The sequence below is a fragment of the Nelumbo nucifera genome, chromosome 1 (genome assembly GCF_055504915.1).
Source record: "Nelumbo nucifera cultivar China Antique chromosome 1, China Antique-T2T, whole genome shotgun sequence".
Lineage (NCBI taxonomy): Eukaryota > Viridiplantae > Streptophyta > Magnoliopsida > Proteales > Nelumbonaceae > Nelumbo > Nelumbo nucifera.
Window position 1 is genome coordinate 105,082,278 of NC_142649.1, and position 26,953 is coordinate 105,109,230.

General features: G+C 39.8%; 1 protein-coding gene across 2 annotated transcripts; it reads left to right on the plus strand.

The window, feature by feature from the left end:
- LOC104608637 (uncharacterized) lies at positions 1-25,799 on the plus strand. Of its 2 annotated transcripts, none has more exons than XM_088891081.1 (4): positions 1-205; positions 1,260-1,441; positions 2,928-2,992; positions 3,731-3,778. In XM_088891081.1, exons 2-4 carry the CDS (start codon positions 1,297-1,299, stop codon positions 3,761-3,763), a joined length of 243 nt encoding a protein of 80 aa, XP_088747207.1. In that variant the 5' UTR covers positions 1-205; positions 1,260-1,296; the 3' UTR covers positions 3,764-3,778. The 2 variants fall into 2 exon arrangements, with proteins under 2 accessions (XP_088747207.1, XP_010272980.1); XM_010274678.3 differs by lacking the exon at positions 3,731-3,778 and adding an exon at positions 25,565-25,799 and having other exon boundaries at positions 12-205.
- The last annotated feature ends 1,154 nt before the right edge of the window (positions 25,800-26,953 follow it).

Sequence of the window (26,953 nt, forward strand, 5' to 3'; positions counted from 1 at the left end):
ATGGGTGCACCCACCCATTTGCCGCCCGTAGGCGAGGTGCATACCCTAAAATGCGCCTCTCCTGAGCGCCCGCTCCTTTTAAATCACTGACCTTGATTCGCACCGATCATAAACAGGAGAGTTTCTTTTGTTCCCGGATGTCAACCGAGGAGAAGTAGAAAGACGCCCAAGAAAGAAAGTCACGATTCAGTCTCAGAGCAAAACAGTGAGTCCTTTAGGGCTTGATTCGACTTCTCTCTCTCTTTTGTTTTAATTGTTTCATGTTTGTTTGTTTATTTTTTGTTTCTCTATATGATTCTCTTTTCCCTGATTCTGTAGTCTATACACTCGGAGAAGGCGTTTACGGTTTACTGGTTGTAATAACTCCGTTTCTTCTTTCCCATGATACTTTCCATTGCGTGTTCTCTATTTATCTCTGGAAACAGATATACCTGATAAGACCCGCAATTTAATGAAAACATGAAACTCATGTTCAATGGAAATTACATGAATGCCTTCATAATTCCTTGTTTTTAACCTTATCTGTTTCCTTAATATTATATTTCTTTGGCACATAAGAAATGTATCATTATTTCCTTTATCTTATTTGGTTTGTCTCTTGCAAGTTTCTTGAATTGCATTGTCGAACTAACAGGTCTAACTTTTCTTTTGGTATTATTAACAAGATCATCAAAAGAATATTAAAATGAGAAAAGAAATGAAATCATACCTCCTATCAACAATCAAAAAAAAAAAAAGTCACACCTCCTATCCCACAAAAAGAAAGAAAACAAAGGAAGATGTCTTCTTCAATAAGCATGTTTATTTTAAGTTGAGGAACACCACTTGACTTGAGTTATTTAGAGTTTTGGAGGGTCAATCTTTGAGGGCCAACTTGACATGCACAGATCCATAACTCATTACCAGTTTTGATTTTCTTTACCCATACTATTAACAAGCTGAGGTGACCGGACCTTAAAATTTTACTAATAGAAATTTTATGTTCTTGCCAGCTTCGATATCCATGTGTATAGGCACCTTAAAGTTTTACTAATAGAAATTATAAGTTTATCCCAATGTGGTAGACAAGAGTATTTTTCCAATTCCGTGTTGGGTGCTGATTGTATCCAGCATTATTGTCTTTTTGTATCCCTACAAGAATTTTTATTCTATTAATCTTATGCACTTGTATACTTGTCATAAAGATTTTTCTTCCTTAAAATTTGATGGAACTAATATGTTTATATGGCTTACTGATCCTTTTCATTTTTTCTTTTAAGATTTAGACATTCTCCCATTTGACTTAAAGAGGCAGATATGCCATTGGGATTGATATTAGGATTGGGAAGGGCAATGAGAAGAAAACGAACATCATCCCTTGATATTCTCTCTTCAAAGCGGGGCCCACGGGATTACTACAAGGGAAAGAACTGCAAATCAACTGGTTTCCATACTCGAAAAGGTTTGAACATGTCCCTTACCAATATTACAAACTCATCTATCAGTGTTTTCTTTTGAGATTTTTTATTGGAAAACATGTTTAAATCCATATTCTTTTAACATGTAAAGGTTTAGTGTGGGAAGACTTGTTAGCGGTAAACTTGTGACTTTCTTGATTGTTGACTTGTTCTTATATCTAGATTATAGTCAGTCATTTCTCAATACAGATAATACAGGATGCTAAAGTGAGCTTTATTGGGGCTTAGGCAACTTACTAGCAGACAGCTTGGCTAGGGGTGGGATAGATAGAGGCAAGCATAATTGGGGCTTCGCTACCACTCAGCTTGTTGGGTATCTTGGTGGCCCAGGTTCTTGACCATCTTGTTATGATGGCTTTGTCTTCTATTTATTTCTTTTCCATCTTCTTTTGACCATCAATAAATCTTTTTATATCAATCGCAAACGAGACTCTGAAGCAGTGTTTTCCACCTGTCTATGATCCTGGCAGTCAAACCAGTGAACTAGTTACTAGATAGCTTACTGGATCCCTGATTGTTGGTGGTTTTGAAGGAACTGCCAAATCCCCAACCCCAGCTTTCCAAGCTGACATCCTGTTTACCTTTTAAAAATTGCTCTGAACTAGTTCCCTGCTGGTAGAGGTCCCCCCCTTTCTTTTGTGCATGTATGTGTGAGGTTTCTTGTTTGCTGGTAGTTCTTGACCTATGCTGTTTGTTTAGCAACTAGGAAAAGAAGAAACAAAAGAACCTTTGAAATCCACGAGAGGCTTTTGGTGTGTCTATGCGTGGAGATTGATAGTATTTTTTTTAATGGATTGAGATTTGGTTGTTGGTGATTTCAGTGAAACATAGATATTTTTATTTTATTTATTTTTTACCAGCACACTCTTTTGGGTTAAAGGGTGGTATACCATAAAGTCTTTGTTTAGCCAGACTTTTTTTTATCCATCTATTTATTAGTAACATTTTTGTTTACTTAGAAAAAAAGATAATAACATCAAATGGTAAACAGAAAACCCCAAGTTACACATACAAAGAAAGTGATTGGGTTAAACCGAGCGGAAGAATATTGGGTTCTATACAAGTATACAAAAGAAACCCTATCCTATTAGTTGAGAACCCCAAACAATTAGCCAACTAATTTATGAAATCCTTGGTGAGGGGAGGGGTGGGAGCATGGAGCTTTATTGGGGGCTCCATCCTGGGGAAGGGTTTGGGAACAGCAAACAAGCTGGGTAGCTTGTCTCTTCATTGGATATTTTGCATTTTTTCTATGCATAGTAAACCTTTTCTGTTCTAAGTTCATGCATATTGTTCTTGCTTGGTATTTCTACCAAGGCATGTTTAATATACTCTCATTCTTTTCCTAGTTAACTCTTGTCGTAAAAAAAGGGAGCCCCACACAAGAGGATTTCAATGCACCACATCTAGCGAGTATTAGAAGAAGAAATGTCATGTTGTTTATAACATGCTATGACATTTTTTGCGCAGGAGGATATGTTGTGATGAATGAAAAATTGCCAAATTATGTTGTTCCTGATTTGACTGACTTTAAGGTACTCATTATCTTATCTCATGGTCAAATGCTTTATTTATCACTGAAATTCTGAAATACATAAGGGCACTAAGGCAGGGTAATATTTTTGGCCTCTCTTCATGCAAAATGCTTAATAGCATGGAATATGGGTGGGGGTTCATACAGCTCAATTCAACTAAACTTTGTCCCCACTATTGGGTAGCCTGCATGAATCCTGTTCCACCATTATGCTCTGTTCAGTGTCATACCCATTGTTAAGGGGTATTATAACTTATAAGGGGTATTATAACTTATAAGTCACATGAATGATTTGATTGCATGATTTTCCACCTTATCTTTTTGTAAATAGTTGAAAGTAATCCAACCTAGATGGAAAAGACTTTAGAAAAATGCCCTTTCAATTTACATCTGGCAAAGTTTTGGTACATTCTTTGTGAAATAATGATTTCTTTTGGTCTTTCTTGCTAGCAGAAGCAACTAAATGATGAGTTTAAACTAATGCTATTTGCATGAGATGGATTTTATATTAAAAAAATGTTGAGAATGTTTAGGCAAGTGTGTTTTAGTCTTTTCCTCATCTTTTTTGTATTTGGGCGCCCAAGTGTGGGCTTTCTTGTAATTTTTTCTTTCAAAATATAAAGAGTATTTTTGAGGGTGTGAACAGTAGAACACACACACAAATACAAAAACACACCTCTTTGACACATTCTTCTTCTTCTTCTTCTTCTTTTTCTTCTTCTTCTTCTATAAACCCTAGATTTACAAGGTATTAGAGTGGGACAGTGGGTAAAGGCTCTTGGGAACTGCTGATGTCAGACCGCCATCGGATGACGTCAGAAGTCTGTACAGGTGTTGGTGGCAGGCAATGAATCCTACATGGTTTGATTTACCTTGATTTTAGAAGATTTTTTGAATGACTCTTGTCGCTGTTTGAAGTTTCTATGATTTTTAGTGGATTTTTCAAGAAGAAAATCGCAGAAATTCCAAATCTGATGCCGAGCCTTATACAACATGTTTAATGAGTTCTGTTTCTTCAAAACCTAGACCATTTAGGTCATTTTACAATTTGGGGATGACGGGAAGTGGTCCCACAATTTTCTAAGCCCTAAACAATTTTTGGGAGATTTTCTTCTCCCTCTATTTTGCCGCCAACCTAGTTTTTTGGCCTCCTTTTGTCTCTTAACCGTGTGGTGATCTATTTTCTTGGGTCTTTAGCTTTGGTTAAGTATTGGGTTTATTTTTGGTTGACGAGAAAGTGTTATTTTTATCAGCAACTCAGAATTTATTAATTGATTAAATTAAAAAAGCATATACAACAAGAAATTGTGGGCAGAAGGAGAGGCCCAAAAGAAAAAACTACTAATTACAAACCAGCCTAGAATATAGATTGTCTTTGAATACCTTGTTTAACTAGTCCATCAGCCATACTGTTGCTGATCTCCTAACCCATCTAATTTGTATTAACATGTCTTTGGATACCTGCTTGAAGCGCCTGAATTCATTTCTTAGCTTCCATATTACTCCTTCCACCTTTTTCAGCTAGTTTACAACAATCTTTGAGTCCCCTTCAATAATCAGCCTGTTAATCTCCATTTCTTTGGCTTTTTCAACACCATACACTGCTGCCATCAGTTCCGATCTTACATCACCATGCTGAATAGGACCTGAGTACATGGCTAAAATATTCCCATTCTCTTCCCTTCTCACCCCACCAATACCCGATGGGCCAGGATTTCCCATACAGCTACCATCAAAGTTTAATTTCTTCCATCCAGCCATAGGGGACCATACCTCATTTTTTTTAGATTTTCTAGAAGCAGTGTTGGCAATTGTTCCCCAAGATCTGAAAAAATCTTCTGTCTTAAAGTCAGCAAGCAATTTTAATGTTTTCACCCAATTTTCCACCCTTAGAGTTACCACTTCGATCACAGTTTCTTTGCTTCTTTTCTTGTCATAAAAAATCCTTAGGTTTCTTTCTTCCCAAATTGTCCAGACCACTGCTGCTCTAGTGCACCTTCCCATGATTCTTCCTCTTATTTTAGAGCACTAGAAAGTATGAGAACTAAAGAATCCATCCAAATTAACAGGAGGAGTCCAGCTGCAGCCAAATAGAGAGGAAAACCACTCCTAAACGAAGTTAGCAGAAGGACATGAAATTAAAAGATGAAAGGCAATCTCACCATGTAGCTTACATAAGGAGCACCAATTTGGGGACAAACACCACTTTGGTCTTTTTTTTTTTTTCTGAAGTGAATCACAAGTGTTAATGGAGCCATGGAACACTTTCCAACAGAAAGCACTGACTTTAGGAGTGATGGGCTGATACCAGACCTCCTTGACAGGGAAAGAAGGAGAGGAGGAGGTAGCGACAAGGGAGTTCAGAAAGGATTTGCAAGAGGACCCTGATTGGTTGAGAACCCAAACTCTAGAATCTTAACCACTCATCCAATGAAGGATATTCCCATGTTATCATTAGTTTGATGAGAAAACATGTGGTTACTTCATCTGGGGTTTAGGGAGAAAGTGAAAGAATGGTTGAACGAGAGTAACCCAAGGGTACAATGGGAAGGCTGGAATTTCATTGGAAGTTGAAAGAGCTAATAGGTAAAATCAAGGAATGGAACATTCAACATTTTGGGAGAATAGAAGAAAGAAAACAAGAGGTGATTAATCAAATTGAGATCTTGGATGCAAAGGAAGGAGAAGGAAATTTTGGGGAAAGGGACAGCGAGATGAGATGGGTGTTGAGAAAGACATTGGAAGATATCTTCTTCAAAGAAGAAGTTTGTTGGAGGCAGAAATCTAGGCACAAGTGGGTTAAGGAAGGAGATAGGAATACAAAATTCTTTCATGCTATGGCAAATGGAAGGAGGAAGAAGAATCACATATCTAAGCTTGTGGTGAATGATACAACTTTAACCCAGTAGAATGAGATTGCAGGGGCCTTTGTGGATCACTTCAAATCTATTTATAGAATGCCCTTGAATAACAGAATTAGGTTAGAAGGTTTGGATTGGTCTAAGTTACTTGAAGATGTGAAGGTTTGGTTGGAAAGGAGTTTTGAATTGGAAGAAGTTAGGGAAACAATCTTCTCTATGGATAGATCTAAAGCATTGGGTCCGGATGGGTTTACAATGGCTTTTTACTAGGACTGTTGGGATTTTCTTTAGGATGACATTCAAAAGGTCTTTATTGAATTCTTTGAAAGAGGGGATTAATCCAGATTTGAACTCTACTTTTATTGCCTTATTCCCAAAGAAGGTGGTAACCGGTCACCCTAGAGAGTTTTGTCCTATTAGCTTGGTAAATAGTGTGTATAAAATCATTGCTAAGGTGCTTCCTGAAAAATTAGAGAGGTGCTTCCTACACTCATCTCCCCAAATCAAGGCACCTTTGTGAAAAATAGACAAATTGTTGACCAGATTTTAATTGCTAATGAAAGTGTGGAAGACTTCAGGAGAAGTGGGAAAAAGAACTGGTCTTCAAATCGGATCCTGAAAAGGAATATGATTTGGTTGATTGGTCTTTTTAATCGAAGTGCTAGATTCTTTTGGGTTTGGGGAGAGGTGGTGTAAGTGGGTGAAGAGGTGTATTAAGACTTGCCACAACTCTGTTTATGTTGATTGCTGAAGTTTTGAGGAGATTAATTGAGAGGGCAGATTCTAGATAATTGGTGAGAGGGTGGAGAGTGGGAAGGGATAGGGTTCCAGTTACACGTTTACAGTTTGCAAATGATACCATCTTGTTCTGTGAAGGAGATGAGGCCAGGTAGGTTAGTAATTTGAAGCTGGTGGTTAATCTATTTGAAAAAATGTCCAATCGTAAAGTCAATTTTGATAAGGTGTGTGGTTGGAGTTAATACAAGTGATAGGGAAGTTGAAGATAGGGTTTGTTGGGTTCTATGGTTTCTCAGTGGCTATTGAGTTATTTGGGTCTTCCTCTAGGGGATAATCCAAATAAGAGTAGCTTTTGGAATCTAGTTGTTGATAGATTCACCAAGAGACTAGCTTCATGGAAGGGTTATCTTTCCTTGGGTGTAGAATTACATTGATTAAATCTTCACTGGCTAATTGAGGAGTGTAGGAGCTTGGAAAAGCTAATGAGGGTTTTTTCTTTTTGTGGGAACTAGGGGAGGAGAGGGGAGATCACAGAGTTAGTTGGGAGGTGGTTACTAAGGATAAGAGTGCTGGTGGGTTAGGATTAGGAAACCTACAGAAGAACAAGGTTTTGTTGGGAAAATGGTTATGGAGAATGTTAGTGGATAGGGATAAATTGTGGACTAGGGTGATTCTGAGTATTCATGGGCAAACGACTGAAGGATGAGATGCGGGAGTATTAACTAGGGCCACAAGAGCTTTTCCTTGGAAGTTTATCCATGCCTTTCTATCATCTTTCCTTTCTTTTATCAGGTACGGTCCATGCTCTGGTAATTTTGTAAAATTCTGGGAACATGTTTGGGTGGAGGATTTACCTTTGAAAGAACAGTTTCCATCTGTATATTCCCTTTCTAGGTTTAAAAATGAGTTTGTCTCTACCTTTCTGGTTCATTCCAACTTGGGCTGGTCTTAGAAGGGTACTTAGAGATTCTGAACTGAACAGTGTATCTGCTTTGACCAGAGTTTTGGAAGGGGTGGTGCTGGATCCCTCTAGGAGGGATAACTGGGTTTGGACTCTTTCTCCTTTGGGTGTATTTTTTAATGTGCTTCTTCCTTCAGAGAGTTAGTGCACCCCTCATCTGACCCCATGCAATCTTTTCCAGTTAAAGAAGTTTGAGGTTTTTCAATTCCTCCCAGGATTGGGGCTTTTTGTTGGGAAGCTTTCCTAAAGAATTGCATCACCTGTGATTTGCTTCAAAGAAAAAGACCTAATTGGTGTCTATTTCAGAATTAGTGCATCCTTTATAAAGATAATGGTGAAAGTTACCATCACTTGATCTCATACCCTTTTGTTTTAGTGCTTTGGAATTGGTTTCTTTCTCTATTTGGTTGTAGGTGGACTCCCCACAAAATGTACAGATCTTGTTTGCTCCTTTTTCTGCAGAGGGATAAAGGAAAGAGGTAGACTACTATGGAGATGTGTAAGAGCACCTGTTAGACAGTTCGGGAAGAAAGAAATCAAAGAATTTTCTATGAAAAAGAAAGAAGAATGCCATCATTGAAACAATAACTGTTAGGGTATTTCATTGGGTCAAGATTATGAAAATCTTTGAAGGCTTTTCAGCAGGAGATATTATAAAAAATTGGAAAGAGGTGGCTTACTCAGCTCCCATAAATCTTGGGACTATTTCGCTTTGGTCCCCCTCCAGCTGTTGGGCTCACAAAACTGAATTTTGGTGGAAGTAGAGAAGGCAACTTGGGCCCTTCTGGTATAGGAGTTTTTAGGGATATGGAAGGTAAAATTCTTGCTATGTTTTCTAGTCCTATTGGAGTAGGGGATTCTTTAAGAGCTGAGGTTTTAGTGGTTCTTGAAGGGATGAGGAAAGCAAAGGAATTAATGCTAACTCTTTTTTTTTGATCAATAACATCAATTTCATTAAATTAAGAGAATAGAGGGAAAGGAATTCAAAGGGAGATAAAATAACTTAGCTCCCCCAAAATCAGAAAACTCAGGGAAAGCAAAGAAAATTAAAAACTAGCCCAGAAAACAGCCTCCCTATTCACTCCTTGCTTGGCCAACCCATCCGCAAATGAGTTGGCACTCCTCTTCACCCAGCTGTACTGAATCTCTATGTCTCTACCCAGCCATAAGAACTGTTTTTTCTCATTGTAAAAGTTCCACAAACCACTGTCCTCTGTCTTCAACCAATTAACCACCACCTTCGAGTCACCTTTCAGAATCAAATGGCTAATATTTAGATCTTTTGCTCTTCGAATTCCTTCAAGCGCTGCAAGGATCTCAGCCCTAAGAGAGTCACCTTCTCCAATAGGGCCAGAGAATAAAGCAGTAACAATCCCTTCCTCATTCCTGAAGACTCCTCCAATCCCAGAGGGCCCTGGATTCCTTACACTGCTGCCATCAAAATTCAGCTTTAAAAAGCCCGAGGGGGGAGGGGATCAGAACGGACAAAGAGTCCTCTTGCATCTTGCAGTGAAAGCAATCTCTTTCCAGTTTCTTAGCAAGTCATCCATAGGACAATCTGAAATTAATGCTAACTCCTTTGCGGATGCACTTGCAAAACAAGGGGTGGGAAGAACTAATATTTTTTGTGCAACTATTGTAATATAAGATTTTTCTTGAGGATTAAGGGATTTTACCCCTTTTGCTCTGTTGTATTTGCTCCTCTTTAATGTTTTCAATAAAATTTCAGTTACTTATCCAAAAAAAAGTCTTTTTTTTTCCTGGGCCTTGGAGGTTGATGAGTTCCATTAAAAATTTGAGGAATCCGGTATTGATTATGGCATGGGGAGGGGTTGGAAGACCTTATTCATATTGGGGAGCTTCACTAGTCTATATAATGACGATAGGAAGTCCTGCAATGGTATACAGGGTGGGTAAAGAAAGAAATCAAATATACTATAGTAGCAAGAAACAGGAAAGAAAAAAAGTTTTAGATCCGAAATATAACAGAAAATAGCAAGGTTCAAAATTTTGATACGGGGCGTATTGTATTGTATCTGTGGCTTCTCAATACACCTATTTACAGGTGTTTTGGGAACCCCTCTCTTTTTAATAAAAAATATGGTTAAAAATAGGCCCAAGAACCAAATTTTGAAAAAAAACTAAAAAACATAAAAGCATGTTATTTTAAGTACTGATACACCCCTATTGATGCACAAGGGCGTATCAAAATTTTGAACCATGGAAAATAGTAAAGAGAAAGAGAAGATCTCAGAGAACCTCCATAAACACAAACCCTTGGCACCACACAAGCTTCAAGCTATTGCAAGCCATTATTCTTTTAGAATTTCAATTAGAATTACTTAATTTATTGGACCACTAAGGTGGTGTTTGGTATAGTGGTGTTGCATTGCTGTTGTGTTTTGAGTTTATCAACACAAATTTGTGAGAAATATGTATTGCCACCATAGTTGTCAAGCATAGCTTTCAAGGCGCCAAGGTGAGGCTGGGTGTCAGGGGGGCGCCTTGCCACCTAGTCGCCTAGGCGATGGATTTTTTTATATAGAAAACATAGATCCTAGGGTAGTTCCCTAGGTACCATAGCCATATTTCCTTTATAATTGTTCATAATTTTCATAAGAAAAGTATATTCCTTACTTATTGGTTCAGGTTTTAAAGTCTTTGAGGGTTCAATACAGCATTTAGCAATGTTTGTATTGATAAAATCCTAACAAATAAGAAAATAATAAAAAGAAATTAGTATATAAATACAAAAAATGAATATTTTAGTTTAATAGTGCCTATTTTATAATTATAATGTCAAAAAATAAAGAATAAAAAAGTATTTTGCAATACATAATACAAAACTGCTTGGCGATTAGGTGAGGCAAGCCTTAAAGGGCGCCTTGCCGCCTAGGCATCGAGGTGACGCGATAAGGCGTTCCTGGAGGGTCGCCTCGTCCAAGTGCCTACATATTTATAAATTATATGTAAGACACCACACAATATTTTATATTTTTATTTTATGCTATTAATATTAGTACAATAGATATTATTAGACTAAATTATTCATATTGTGGGGTTATTATAGTATTGATATTGTTATTCTTATACTAGTTTCTTTTTGTTATCTTATTTGTTTGGGTTCAATCAAGACACAAGTCAGTTACATAGTCTTGAACCCTTTAGGACTTTAAAACCTGAATTGATAAGTAAAAAATAAGTTAAAAGATTTTATCCAATTGAGACACAAGAACAATCAACAGGACTTCTTCTTCCTAGGACCAAAACAAGGGCTCAACCATTGTGTTTTGTATGTTTCTTTCCTTTCTTATTTTTCTACTCATAAATATGTTCACTTTCTATCTATTGCTATGGGATTTATACTTATTCATGAGAATTATGGTGATTATTAGTTAAAAATACTACTTATTACTATAAAACCTAGGGATTTACCCTAGTGTGTGTGTGTATATATCTACACTCATCGCCTAGGCAACTAGGCGACAATACGCTTCCCTATCGCCTAGGTTCGCCTTGGTGCCTTGACAATTATGATTGCCACATCATATATGAGTATCATTTCAACTAGAAAAGTGCGTGCTAAAAAACATCAGATTTGATGTTTTAGGTAGAAATAGCAATTTGTATTGATCAACTCAAAACGTTTTGAAAACATTTGAAATAGAAAAGTCTCTCACACAAATTTGTATTCATCAACTCAAAATAGAACCACAACATAATGACACTATACCAAACACCTCTTAAAGCAGTCACCAGTTAGGTCTCCTTTTATAGACTAAGTTATGTTTGGTTTAGTAGAAATTGCTGAAAGTTGTTTTTAGTGTGTTCCTTGTGAAGAAAAGAAGTTGACAGGTTTCAGCAAGAGAAAGAAGAGAAGAAGTAGAAGAGAATGGGATGTCGCTAGAATTGAATTAGATCTGGTCGCCCCCCCTTTTGATTTATATACTTAATAAAAAAGAATAAGTAAATACAATAATGCCTTTAGTAGATCGGCTACTTGAAGTAGCTGAACAGTCATAACTTAACTTTAACAAAAAACTAATGGGCCTAAGGCCCAATAACTTCCTAACTGAATAAAGAAAACAAAACAAAACAAAGCTGGGCCAAATAACTCAACATCGGCAAAACTCAACACTCCCCCTCAAGTTGGGAGTAAATGCCACACATTCCTAACTTGCGTAGTTCATGCTCCAGCTTGTTTCTTGCAACACCTTTTGTAAGAACATTAGCAAGCTGTAAATCAAAAGCAACATATGGAAGACAAACTTCCCCTGAAGTCACCCTTTCTCTTATAAAATGTCTTTCCACTTCAATATGCTTCGTCTTGTCATGCCGAAATGGGTTGTGTGCAATGTTAATTGCCGCTTGATTATCACAATATAGCATCGTAGGTTCTTCTGCCTCAATCCCAATTTTTCCTAACAACGAACGGATCTAGAGGAGCTCCGAAACTTCATGTGCCATGGCTCTATTCAGCTTCTGCACTTGACCTTGCCACAACTGTTTGTTTCTTACTTTTCCATGAAATCAGATTGCCTCCAACAAGAGTGCAAACTCCTAATGTAGATCTGTCATCTAGGCATATTGCCCAATCAGCATCTGTGTAAGCCTCTAGCTTCAACTGTCCATGGTCAGCAAATAGTATGCCTCTACCTAGGTGTCCCTTCAGATAAGCAAGTATCCTGTCAACGGCCTCCCAATGTTGAACTCGTGGGGCATGCATGTAGTGACACCACTTACTACATAAGAGATGTCTGGTCTTGTCATACATAAATATAACAACCACCCCACTAGTCTATTATAGCTCCCAATGTCCTTCACCAGCTCACCTTCTGATGCATTAATTCTATGATTTTGATCAATAGGAGTACTAGATGCCTTTGTTCCAAGTTTCCCTGTCTCTTGTAAAAGGTCCAAAACATACTTCCTCTGTGAGATAAAGATGCCATGCTTTGATCTTACCACCTCAATGCCCAAGAAATACCTCAGTTCCCCAAGATCTTTAATTTCAAATTCTTTGTGTAGATTCTTCTTCAAGCTATCAATTTCACTTAGGTCATTCCCTGTAACTACAATGTCATCCACATAAACTATCAAAACTGACACCAGGGATCCCCTCTGCTTCACAAATAAAGTATGGTCCGATTGAGTCTGAGTATAGCCAAAAGCAATCAAGGCTTTTCTAAACTTGTCAAATCACACTCTGGGTGATTGTTTCAAACCATAAAGAGACTTCTTCAATTTGCATACCTTTCCTTTTTCAGCATCACTGTAGAAACCAACAGGAAGATCCATATATACTTCTTGCAGGTCCCCATTAAAAAAGGCATTTTTCTCATCAAGTTGAAAAAGGGGCCAAGAGTATGTAGTAGCAAGAGAGAAGGATCTGAACAGAGTTCATTTTTGCAATTGGTGCAAAGGTCTCTAAATAGTCAATACCATAGGTTTGAGTGTACCCTTTTTCAACCAGTCTTGCCTTATACCTTCTATACTTTCATCTGCCTTGTATTTAGCTGTATAAATCCATTTGCATCCAACTGTCTCCTTGCCCTCTGGTAGATCCGTAATCTCCCACGTCTAATTTTTAAATAAGGCTTCAATTTCTTTATGCATAGCTGTCTTTCACTCAGGTTTGGAGAGAGCCTCACTGACACCCTTGGGTATAGACAAGGAGTCAAGGGAAGAAAGGAAGGCTCGATAAGAAGGAGAAAGTCCATTGTAGGAGAGATACTGTGAGATACAATGAGCAATACACTTTTTCTTCTCTTTTCTAAGTGCAATAGGAAGGTCAAGGTCATCTGTAATGGGGTTAATAGAATCAATAGGAACTAAAACATCAGATGGAGCAAGAGGAATACCTGAGTTAGTGTCAGTCGAATCTGGAGTCTAAGGAGCCGATAGGAAGTGATGTGGGTTCTTTTGTTGTGGAATCAACCTCCTTATGAAGTCGTAGGCGCTATCGTGAGAAGCACTGAGAAACAAGATGCAAGGGAGGTGGTAAAGTAGGTGACATAGGAGGATTTGACACAGGAGGGTCAGACATAGTAGTGGACGCAGGGACTGGAACAGGAAGAGGAATAGACTACTCACTTCCTTCCCCAACACACTCCCCCTGAGAAGAACCCCTTTGGAAGAAAGGTGTGGACTCAAAAAACGTGACATTCATAGTAACATATCGACTCCCAGAGACTGGGTCATAGCAACAATATCCTTTTCTGATTTTCTGCATACCCAAGAAAAGCACTCTTCTTTGCCTTCAGATCAAGATTCGAGCGGTGAGGACCAAGAACATGAGCAAAGCAAATATAACCAAAAACCTTGAGAGAAATGTGGAACACCTTCCCCCTTAGGAAAAAGAAGGTTGAACAGGGTGCTATATCCAAGAACACGAGAAGGCACCCTATTGATCATGAAAACTGCATCACCCCAAAATCGAACTGGAATAGTAGATGTTATTATCATGCTTCTTGCAATCTCTACAATGTGTCTGTTCTTCCTTTCCGCTACACCATTTTTCTATGAAGTGTAAGAACAACTGCTTTGATAATTACTCCATACTCTGATAGATATGAAGCAAAGTTCTTTTCAAAATATTCCTTGGCATTTTCAGACCTAAACACTTTCACTCTTACCCCAAATTGTGTTAGCACCATTTGATGAAACTATCGAACCAAGGATGGCACCTCATCACGGGATCTCATCAAATAAATCCAAGAATATTGAGAAAAATCATTCACAAATCAAAGAAAGTACCGATAGCCACCCATAGAAGGAACATGGTTTAGTCCTCACACATTGGTATGAATAACATCAAAAGCAGATGAACATCTTTTATTACTAGTTTTAAAGGAATGTCTACAATGTTTTTCAAGTTGACAACCTTCACACTTTAAATTGGACGAATTAACAAACTCAAATAACTTTGGAAATAAGAAACACAAAGAAGGAAAAAACAAATGTCCCAACCGATTATGCCAAAGCATAATCTGACCCGCAAACTCTGACTCAAAGTCTTTGCTGACATGATGACTCTGATGATTGGGAAGCACATCCAGTAGGTAGATTCCATTCACCTCACGACCACTTCCAATCGTCATCTTTGAAACCAGATCCTGCAAAACACAATGGCCAGGAGAAAAAAATCACTGAGCAATTCAAATTTTTAGTCAAACTACTAACAGATAACAAGTTAGTACTTAGTTTGGATACATAGAGGATAGAGGGTAGTGAGATGGAATCGGTTATCTTGACAGGCCCCTTCCTAGTAATGGGAACATGAGATCCATCAGCTATGGAAACTCTATCTCTGCCAGAGCAGAGTTGGTAAGAGGAGAAAATGGTGGAAATATGGGTCATATGTTCTGAGGCTCCAGAATCTATAATCCAAGAATGTCCCTTCTTACCTGAAGTAGAAATATAGTTTGCAGTGGCATGTGAACTACCTGTATGCAAAAGAAGTAGAATGTCCACCACCAAGTCCACTTATTCTTAGCTGTCTATCTGATAATGGATTAGGGCTGATTGTATCTCTTTGATTAAGTAACTACTCATATCTTTCCAGCTCGGCCCTCACTGCAACAGCTACAACAGACTCCAAAGTAGTTGTAGTAGGAGGTCCAGGCAAGTCACCAGTTACTGCCATGTTCACATTTCCCTTGTTTTTGAGTCTATTCGACAGAAGGTGAGGGAGGGTGAAGCTTCCAACAGGTATCTCTCATGTGTTTAGGCTTCTTACAGTAGTCACAGATCAAATCCTTCTTATCTTCCTTTCTGATTTCATTTCCACCTGTCTCTACTCTGTTTAGGTTTCACAATACTAACCATAGCTGACTGCTCAAGACCTGGATTCTTCATCATCACATTCCTCCTACTCTCTTCTCCTGATACAAAGGCATATGCCTGAGAGAGAGTAACACTCTCTAGAAAGGATATGTTGTCTTGTAATGTCATACTCGGGGTTAAGGCCATCAAGAAATTCAAAGACTCTATTCTTCTCTAAGAGCTTTTGATAGGTTGCTGCATCTTTGCTACTTTCCCAAACCACAGCCTCCAAATGGTCAATCTCCTGCCATAGGGTTTTAAGGGCCAAAAAGTAAACAACAATAGGTTTATCTCCCTGTCTAGTAGCAATAATCTGGTTTCTCAAATGGTAGGCCCTAGCAACATTCTTACTCTGTGAATAGGTTTCTGCAACCCCATTCCAAATTTCCTTAGCTGAATTAGCCCACAAAAAGTTTTTACTTATATGGGGCAGCATAGAATTTCACAACTAAGTCATTACCATATAATTTTCCTGTACCCATCGGGAGTAGTTAGTCTTGGGTTTCACTTCCTCACCAGTGATATACCCCAACTTCCCACGAGCACCAATGGCCATCTTTGTAGATTGTGACCATTCTAAATAGTTTGTACCATCTAACTTAACTGTAGTAATGGTCCCAGCCCCGAAAAGGTCTTCGACACCTCCTCCCCCTTGTCCCATCTCACTCCCCGGTTTGTTTTCAGCTCCGTGACCCTCCATTATTCCCAAAAAAGGGTTAGAAAATCACTTCAAGATGAAAAAATATGAGATAATCTCCTTCAGGCACCACAGACACCCTTCTGGTACCCTAGAAGCTCCTTTCACAAAAGATTCCTTTTCCGTGGGAGTTGGAGAAGAGAAAGAAGCAGCAGCCACTCCCTCCAGAGGCCTCCAAAACAAGTGGGACTTGAACCACCCCCTTCAGAAAACTCCAAGAAACCCTAAAAAACTAGGGTGGCATTTCCTAGGTCAAAATTGAAGAGTCTTATAAAAACAGGACTCTCCCCCTTTCTCCTGTTCTTCCTGAATTTGGTGGGAAACCCTAGACCAGCTACAAGGCAATGCAAATCCACTAAAATAATCCATAAACTGGGCTTACCTGAGGTCTTCGATCAGCCTCTCACCTCACCATGCAGTCGGCTGATCTAGGGCTGCATGATGGAGCAGCTCAAGAAACCTTCGGCCTGCTCTGATACCAAGTAGAAATTGCTGAAAGCTGTTTTTAGTGTGATCCTTGTGAAGAAAAGGAGTCGAAAGGTTTCAACAAGGGAAAGAAGAGAAGAAGTAGAAGAGAATGGGATGTCACCAGAATTGAATTAGATCTGCCCCTCCTTTTGATTTATATACTTAATAAAAAAGAATAAGTAAATACAATAATGCCTTTAGTAGGTCGGCTACTTGAAGTAGCTGAACAGTCACAACTTAACTTTAACAAAAAACTAATGGGCCTAAGGCCTAATAACTTCTTATCTGAATAAAGAAAACAAGACAAAAGAATGCTGGGCCAAATAACTCAACATCGGCCCAAACTCAACAGGTTTGAAGGAAAAAGGTAGGGAAAGGAAGGGAAAGTTAGGGAACCTATACAAGGTTTGTAAAGGTTTCCCTACATTCCTTCAAACCAAACACAGTCTAATTTTAACCTGGAAACTGGGTAGAAGCAACTTCTAATTGCTTTAAAACTAAGGCTAAGTTTGGGGCTGCTTAAAGCACTTATTTTGGGCCAGGATCACACTAATAAGAACTTATTGTATTTGGGATATAAGCCCAAATAAGTGTGTATTCCTGAGAACAAGCACTTATTCAAGAAGCCCAAATTTTGGTCATATCTTAAGTGCTTATTTCCTTTCTGGCCTGTCTTGGCCTGCCACATCATTCTAAAATACCTATACTACCCCTTTTTGAAATAAGTGCTTTTTCACCAAACACTCATGAGTGCTTATTAGAATAAGCACTCCCAAACTTTGCCTAAAACAAACCCATTGGTAACCCATATGGACATTAAAAAGTTATTGATAAATGGCTGTAACTCTTTTGGAATACTTTGGATTTACAATATCTTAGATGGTGTTTGGTTCCATTGCTGGTTATCTGAAAAACGGTGCCAGCTTGGTGCTACATAGGCGTTTCCCCCAATAGAGTTTGAAATGCTGTTTGGTTAAATCGCTTATCAAATAAATGTTTGTCTCAGTTTGTGTGAGAGCTATCTGTTGGGAGAAACTTCTTTTTAATGTTTCCACCAAATGTTTATTAAATAAATGCCATCGGAACTAAAAGCCCCTTAGTATCTTGGATAGGTAATTGACTAATTGAGAAATCTCCCAAATGACACAAAAATCAAGTCAAATGGACAACTTTTAACCCCTTAAACTTTTTTTTGATCAATAACAAATTTATTATATTCATTGAAGCATCATACTAATTACAACAAGGAAGACAAACACTCTTATCTTCCGAATACAACTTAAACCCTCCAAAGAGGGAAAAGGAAAAAAGAAACAGTTAAGTTAGAACTTAGCCCAAAGCATTGCTTCCCTTTATATCCCTTGTTTAGCTAACCCATCAGCTAAAGAATTAGCTGATCTCTTAACCCAACTCATCCTGATTTGTATCCCCCGCACCAACCACCTGAATTTCCTCTTCTCATTTCTGTAGTTCCATAAGCCGCAGTTGTCTTTAATCAGCCACCTTATCACCACTTTCGAGTCCCCTTCAATTAGAGTTTTCTAACATTCATCTCCTTGGCTTTCTGAACTCATTCCATAACTGCCAAGATCTTAGTTCTAAAAGAATCCTCCACACCAATTGGGCTTGAGAACAGGGCAGAGTTGATCCCGTTCTCATCCCTAAAATCACCTCCAATCCCTGATTGTCCAGGATTCCCCCTACGACTCCCTTCAAAATTTAATTTTAAGAAGCCAACAGGTGGGGGAGAGTCCAAGACATCCTTATTATTGGTTTGATCTGTATGCAATTTGCAATCTCACCCTACTTTCTCAACATGTCTTCCATTGTGTAGTTTGTAAATAGATCTAGTGATTTCAGGCACTGTACAACCTTTATATGGATCACGACCCTCAATTCTTCAGCCTCTCTCCTTTTCTGAGAAGATCCTAGAATTTCTTTCTTCCCATAATGACCAGCATATTGCAGCCCTCAGTCATCTCCACATAGTCTTTTCCCTTTTCATGTGCCACCTAAAAAAAGAAGGGGAAAAAAGGCTCTGCAAGTCTAATGGAGGGTTAAACCTGCACCCAAAGAGAAGCCTACTCCCAAATTCACTTTGCAAATTGGCAAGACACCAGTAAGTGAAAACCAGTCTCCCCATCCGCTTTGCAAAGAACACACCAATGAGGTGACAAGCAAATATCGGGTTTCTTCTTTTGGAGCAAATCCCCAGTGTTGAATCTTTCCAAATAGACTTCCCAGTAAAAACCACCAACCCTAGGAGGAATTGGTTTGTACCAAACCTCATTAATCGGGAAAGGAGAGATTGTAGGGCTGGTGGACTGGCAAAGGACTTTGAAGAAGGAAGCACAGGAAAAAGAGCCCATGGGGGTAGGGGTCCAACTAGAGTCCACCTTAGAAGGGCCTAAGAAAACATTATCAAGAAGTTTAAGGAGGCTCGAAATACTATCAAGGTCTGAATCCCTCACAGCCCTCCTCAGACCCAGGTTCCACCCAAACCCCGAACTGGAAGAGGAATGGGTGATGAAAGAATAAATTGGCTCATATTTAAAATAAAATAAAGCATACAAAGAAGGAAACTGGTCCTTAAGAGGAGCATCCCCCACCCAAATTTGTTCCCAAAATTTTATGGAATTACTTGAATTCAAATCATACCCGACAAGAGGGGAGAAAACTGGAAGCAGATCATGAATGGCTTTCCAAGGTTAAGTGCTTGTGGTCTTTGCTTTGATTCCAACATCCCATTCAATTTGCTCTAACCCATGTATGCTTGCCACTATTTTAGCCCATAGCTTCTCCTGCTCCAAAGGAAACCTCCACAACCACTTCCCCAAAAGAGCCGAATTTCTTTTCCCAATGTTCCCAAGCCCCAAACCACCATAAACACTGAAAGGAAATCTCTATGGTCCCTCTTCTCCTCTCCCAGCTCCCAAAGGAAATCTCTCATCAACCTCTCCAGCCTACTACAAACCTTCCCTGGAATCTTAAACACTGAAAGGAAGTAAATGGGTATGTTTGCTAACGTGGCCTTGATCAGTGTAATCCTACCACCCAGAGAGGTAATTCTTTTTCCAAGAGACAAGTCTTTTTTCAAATCTTTCCACCATCGGATTCTGAAAGCTCCGTCTCTTAGGATTATCACCTAGGGGCAACCCTAAATAACTCAAAGGCCACCTTGAGACTTCACACCCAAGTACTTCTGCACTCTCCCTAATCTCTCTCTCCTCCAGATTCACACCCACTACACAGCTCTTCCCAAAGTTCACCTTCAAATTTGGCATTTGCTCAATTAGATGGATCGCCAATTTCAGATTCCTAATGAAGCTCACATTACATCCTTCACAAAACAGGATCGTATCATCAGCAAACTATAAGTGAGTGAGTGGGATGTCCTCCCTTCCAACCCTCCAGCCTCTAATGAGACCCCTAGAGTCTGCTCTATGGATCAATTCCCCCAGAACCTTAGCAATCAGTAAGAACAAAAAAGGAGATAAGGGGTCTCTCTATCTTATACCCCTAATGGTTGGGAATAAATCTACCACTGTCCCATTCACTAGCACTGAATAATGACAATTTCGAACACAACCCATGATCCATTTGCACCATCTAGCCCCGAACCCCATTTTGGTCATAAGTTTCCTTAATAATTCCCAATCCACCATGCCATAAGCTTTCTCCATATCCAGCTTACAAACCACTCCCTTCTTTTTATCCTTATATCTCTCTACACTCTCATTAGCAATGAGGATTTGATCCATAATCTGTCTTCCACTTATAAAGGCACCTTGATTGTGTTCAATTATGTTTGGCAATACCTTTTTCAGCCTCAAAGATAACACCTTTGCTAAAATCTTGCAGGCTATTTACCAGATTGATTGGTTTGAAGTCCCTTGGATGTGAAGCTTCTTTCTTTTTGGGAATCAAAGCTATAAAAGTGGAATTCACCCCTGGATTAACAATTCATCTCCTATGAAATTCCTCAAAAACCATCAGAAGGTCCTCTTTCAAAATATCCCAATAGTCCTGATAAAAAGCCATTTTGAACTCATCCGGCCCCGGAGTTTTTGTTTTGTCCATAGAAAACACAATCTCCTTAATCTCTTCCAAGTCAAAGTTCCTTTCCAAACTCCTCCTATTGTCCCCCCTACATCTGGCCAGTCCAAACCTTCTACCCACACCCTTCCATTTACAGGCTTTCTTAGAATGGATTTAAAGTGTTCTACACATGCCCCAACTATCTCCTCTTGTTGAGTTAACTCAATTCCATGCACAACCAATTTGGAGATGAAATTTCTCCTTCTTCCATCTGCCAAAGAATGAAAGTACCTAGTATTCCTGTCTCCCTCTTGCAACCATTTACATCTAGATTTTTGCTTCCAATTTATTTCCTCTTTATCTAGGCAATCCTCTAACTGTCTTCTCAAGCCCTTTCTTAGTTCATTGTCTTCCTCTCCAAATTCTCCCATTTCTTCTTTAGAGTCAAGGCTTTCAAGTTGGTCCACCAAATCTCTCTTTCTTTCTTCTATCCTCCCAAACTCTAAGATATTCTACTCCTTGATCTTTATTTTCAAGAATTGTAGTTTCTTATGAAATCTCATCCCCTCCCATTCCACCAATGGGTTACGCTCATTCCACCACTCCCTTACTCTATCAGTAAACTTGGGATGGAACAACCACATATTTTCAAATATAAATGGGGCAGGTCCTCCACTCCTTCCTTGCATAACACTATGGGCTAATGATCTGAGGTCACCTTAGGTAGAGCTCTAGATGTCAAGTTCCCCTAATGTTCTTCCCATTCCACAGAAAATAGGAACCTATCCAACTTAGAGCATATGGGTCTAGCTTGGAGATTTGACCAAGTAAATGTCTTCTGGGCCAATGGTATCTCCTTAAGCTCAAAGGCATCCACAAACCTGTTAAACTTCCTCATGCTTGTTGTCACCCCTCTGATTGGTCTTGTTAGTTTCATTTGGGTATCTAATCACATTGAAGTCTCCACCCACACACACCAAGGGCCCTCCCACAGTCCTCTTACATCAGCCAATTCCTCCCACAATTCCTTTATCTCTCTGTAGTCATTTGGTCCATAGACATTTGTAAGCACCCACACATATCCATCCTCTTGCTGTTTGAACTTCATGGAAACTGTCTATCTTCCAATCAGTTCCTCCAAGCCTTCAACCACTTCCCTCTTCCACATTGTCACTACCCCCCCCCCCCCCCCCCCCCCTGAAGCACCCCAAGAGGGAGCAGCCACCCAACTAATCCCCCTAGCTTTCCATACACTCCTTGCCCACCTGTTATTAAATTCCATTCTCTTGGACTCCTGCAATAGAACAATGTCTGGGTTGAACCTCTTTATTACCTCTTTTATTGTTGCTCTTTTCCTCACACTTCCTTTCCCCCTCACATTCCAACTTAGTATCTTCATTCTCACTTCTTTCTTAATTCCCTTCTACCCTTGACCACTACTTTCCTCCTTTCCTTCTCTCTCCTTTTGCCCCGAACTTCTTGTCACCTTTCACATCTCTTTTCAATCTCTCAACTTCACTCAATTTTCTCTTCTTTGTTTTAACCTCCTTCTTCCTCTTCTGTAGACCATCTTTCAGCACATTCAAGTCTTCTAATTTGCATCCCAACTTCCCCACAAAATCCGTTATCAAATCCTCTTACTTAGATCCCCCCACTACCCTTCCTACACACTCCCCTTCAACCCTATCCTCCTCTCCTTAGGTCCCTCCCCTCTTCTCTCCTCTCCATCCTTCCTCCTTATGATACCCCCACCTCCTTTGTGCACTCCATATTATCTTTTCGACCTCAGCCCTCATTTCCTTCCCTCCCCTCCCCTCTTCTCTCCTTTATATTTCCTTCTACTTCATTAAATATTCTTTCAATAATCTTCCATACTTTCTCATTTCTATACCTCCCTTCTCGCACCTCTCGACTAACATCCAATCCCCTTCCCAAGGCTTTAGAAGTCTCACCACCTTGATTGATTGCACATACACGTGCTGCAAGACATGGATCGGGAACAGAATCTGGAACAAAGGACACAAAAGACTCATTAGTAGCATAAACTAAATTCACAAGGTTACCTGGGTTTGAGAGAGAGGTTGGGATAGGATTGTTCCCGGTCTCCCTTTCTAGTTCCGGAGGTTGGTAAAAATCTGTCTCCCTGAGTTGGTTGGGAAGTCCATATGTCCCTTGGTCAACATGGTGATCGCTCCTCTCTACCCCTAATTCACCCCTGATTGGTATGTTCCTGCTCTGCTTTTGGTTTTCCTGATTTGCCCTTTCTTTTGTTGCTTGCCCAATCTGGAGTCTTAAGAATGGGTTATTCCGTTCACTGTCTTTAGCCTCACCTATTTTATGGAATCCCGAGCTTCTTTCATCCTCTAACTGACCTTCCTGGCCGCCTAATTCAGGCCTCCCTTTCTTTCTCTAAGTCCCCCTGAAACAGCCTTGCAATGTTCCACTCTTCCATGTCACCTGCAACGTAGCCGCTTTCATCATTCACGCTGCCAATACTGGTACCATCATCTGTACCGTCATTTGATTCTTCTTCATCTACACTACACAGTACCCATCCTTTGTCCGCCTCCTTCTCTTCGGCTCTCTCCCTTGCGTACCTTGGGTTTGGCTTCTCTGAGAAGCGCCGCCCTGGGCTCAGCTCCTCACTGTTACGACGCGGGACCCATTGGAGGTTCCCTTGTTTGGTTGCTTGCCGCTGCTGCGAGCCTTTCTCAGTTCCCCTTGCCATTTGGGACGATGATTGACCCAAACTTCTGTCTATCATCCGTCCAAAACTCCTTCCTTTATCTCGACCCACGTGATCACTTAAAAACAGCCCTGGTTTATCTTTCGGTCCGCCCGACCCTCCTATCAACTCGACCGGCTCGGACCGAGCCAAACTGTACCCTGGGCCACTCCACTTCACCACGTCAGCGAAAGATAAAGAGCCCGCCTTAGCTTTAATCCTTTGAAAAAAATTTGAATTATTTCCTTTAATTAGATGACTTGTCGTTTGGGTTACCCCAGCCACCCCATTAAACCTTTCCTTAAATTCCACCTGCACCTCTTTTTGACCGCCCACTCTCTTCCTTCCACGTGTCCACCACCCTTCTAGCTCATCCATCGTCTTCAACCTTGGGCCCTCTTCCCCACCACACCTGTTCAACTTCTGTAGCTACCCACACCTTATACCAGACTTCATTCGAGCATCTCGAATTACCTAGGCATATCTTCGTGTTTAATCCCAGCCACCTTTACCTCGAGGCGACCAAGCTGCATTTATCACCTTCTACCAAGACTCCTCATAAACTCTGTACTATGTGTTCAAGAACAGAGTCACGCCAAAGGTGGAAGGGGAGACCTACAAACTTCAGCCGAACACAACCATCTTGTACTGCAACTTCATTACAGATGGGACTCCGATTCTGGACCTGTATCAGACCTCCGTCCATCTCTACAGCTTTGAAACTTAGTTCCTGGTCGCCAACATCCAGAATGGCTTTCGAGTCTGTAAATGGAACCAACAATGCTTCGTTTCCAATTCCAATTTCTCCGGCTACTGCGTTCAACACTTTCTTCCAGTCTGACACTTCTTTGTCAGCCACCAGAACCATTCTTTTCTTCCAAGCATCTGTCCCTGCTCCCACCAGAATTCTTCGATGCACAGAAGAACAAGCCACCACCACACCAGCGGTTGAGGTATTTTGAGCTTCTGCACTCCCGGTAGTTCCACTCGAAACTGACTCCTCCTGATCCATCCGACCCTGGTCTTTGGAGTTTTGACCAGTTACCTCCACTCCTATCTTCTTTTTTTCCGATGCTACAAGGAAGGACTGCAACACCTTCACAAAAATCCTCCACCCTTTCTGCATTCTTCCTTCCAACACACAGAACAATTGTTTCCCAGCTCTTCCAAAGAACTCCACCATGATGAACCACCCCTTACAATATCTTTTCAGTTCAATTACATATTTCTTGCCTGGAACTGACATTAAGTTCTTCCAGCCATTCACCTTGCCGGAGTTGATAGCCCCGTCTATAAAACCTTTCATCCATACCGTGACCTCCTTTAGTACCAGTATTGTCGCCCTGCTGTTCTCTCTAATCTTCAGTGCTTCCTTACCTTTGATCAGTTCCTCTTCAAACTTGAAGGTCTTAGCTTCGATCACCACCTCGGTCCTCCATCTTCCTACGGTTCTGAATCCCCTCTCCCCCTCCCCCTCCATCTCAATACCCATTTGATCTGCTTCACCACTTCTTCATAAGTCCAGGCTGCCTTGTTTTTTCATTCTTCAACCACAGAAGCTCTTCCAAGGGGCTTATTGCATGATTCCTCATCTCCCATGCCATAAACCATAACAATAGACTGTTAATACCTAATACAAAACTCTCTGATTTTAACGCCTTAAACTTGGACTGCAAGAAAAGTTGGTGATTAAAATTGTATCTTTTCAAAATTCAAAGACCTCTAAATAACCATTTAAACTAGCTCGACTCTTTAACACGACTAAACCTACTCATACAACACCAACAAACTATAAGATTTAAAGCAAATGGACAAAAAGTCAGATCACCCCAAAAATTATGAAATTGCCATTGATGCGAGAATGTGAAGAAATTGATTTCCTATTCCATGGTTTCTTTCTCTTCATCGATGCTTGCATCATACTGTTCCAAGGTAGTGGACGTTTTCTTGTTCATATCTGCCTTTTAGTTGGTTTGTCCTATCTTAAGTCTGGATATGGGTCACATTTTATGGGGGAACTTTGGCATCATATTGCATCTTTCCTTTTAATCAGCTTGTTTAATATATATATTGTTGCTTAAAAAGAAAGAGGAGAATATTGGAAGTCTAGTTTGGTTTTAACATCAATAAGATCCTATTTTGACTTTTGATGTGTAAATATCAGTTTCTTTGTATTTAGATACGTAGTGGAATGCTAACTTTCTAAGTTGCATATTGTATGTCAATCTGCTTAATCATTCTATCCCTTCCATATGATGCAGCTGAAGCCATATGTTTCTCAGTGCCCAAGAGAAGTTAAAACTACTGAGGCCACTGATACAGCTAAATAAGCAAAAAGGAGAACCAATATTGATCCACTCCTTCATTTCATGAACTCTTTTTTTGAGAAATTAAGAAGAGAATATAAATGTAGCTTGGGAAAACGAAACCCAAATAAAATAATTAATCTTGTAGTTTTGCTATTTATATTATTTTCTATTCACATTTTCTGTGATCCATTTCTGAGTCGTATACTTCTACAGACTTGATCCCGTCCCCTGGTTAGTCACTGATCAATTCTTTTGTTTCCTTGGACCGACGCTAAATTTGTCAGAGGGTGGGGAGTGGGGACTTTTACATGCTCAAACATTCATGTGTCTCCCCAGATATGTAGATTTGAAAATGGATTGGATTTCAAATCCAGTTTGTTTATGTTGGATTTGGATATCTGCTTAATCATATAATTTTTTTTTGGTATCTTCTGAAGGGCTACACAACGTGGGGTAGCCCATCCCCCAACTCAGGTGCAGGTGGGAGTGGAGGAGACTTTTACATGCACAAAGATCCATGTGTCTCCCCAGATACGTAAGATTTGAAAATGGATATATATATATCTATATATATATTTCTTCTGAAGGGGGCTAAATAACGGGGGTCTTGAATTTGGATATTGCTTCATCCGAAATGTTAGGATCTAATTTGATTATATATATGCATGTATATTGATTATCACTAGGGGTGCTCATGGTTCTGTTAACTGAACCGTGGGGTGATTTTCTGGATTGAATCGAACTGTTTGGTTTTTCAATTTAACTAAATCGAAACTGAATCGATGCAACTGGTTAATCGTGGTTTGGTTTTTTAGTTTTTTTATGCCTTTAATATTAAAAAAAGGGGGAAAAACCTTTTCTGTCGATGGTTGTGAACTGGGAGCGAGAGAGATGAGAGAGAGAGATTGAGAGAGATGAGAGTGATTGAGACTGAGAGAAGATATTGAGAGAGATCAGTGAGTGAGTGCTGAGTGAGTGTCGAGTGAAAGGGACTGCGAGATGAGAGATTGAGATTTCAGATTTGAGAGATGCTAGATGCCGGTCTGAGAGAGTGAAGGCTGAATCTGAGAGGAGATGCCAGACATCGGTTGGAGGCTCGCCCGTCAGTAGGTCTGGCCCGTTGGGGAAGAAGAAGAGTATGAGAGAGAACACAGAATATAGTGAGGTGAGACAAGCACAGTTGGTCGCATGATCGGAGCATTAGAAGCTGTCGGTCCGTTGGGGAAGAAGAGAACTGAGAGTCTAAGAGAGTGAGACTGTGAGAGTCTGATTCGAAGAAGCCAATGGAAAACCACTGAGACAAAAGAGCAAAAGAGAATAAAGGCTTGAAAATTTTTTAAG

What these genes read in the sequence shown, in the direction of transcription:
- LOC104608637 (XM_010274678.3), top strand. Translation starts at nt 1,297, where the DNA reads ATGCCATTGGGATTGATATTAGGATTGGGAAGGGCAATGAGAAGAAAA. An exon ending in TGGTTTCCATACTCGAAAAG is followed by an intron (nt 1,442 to 2,927) that starts GTTTGAACATGT and finishes TTTTTTGCGCAG; the next exon opens with GAGGATATGTTGTGATGAAT. An exon ending in CTGATTTGACTGACTTTAAG is followed by an intron (nt 2,993 to 25,564) that starts GTACTCATTATC and finishes CATATGATGCAG; the next exon opens with CTGAAGCCATATGTTTCTCA.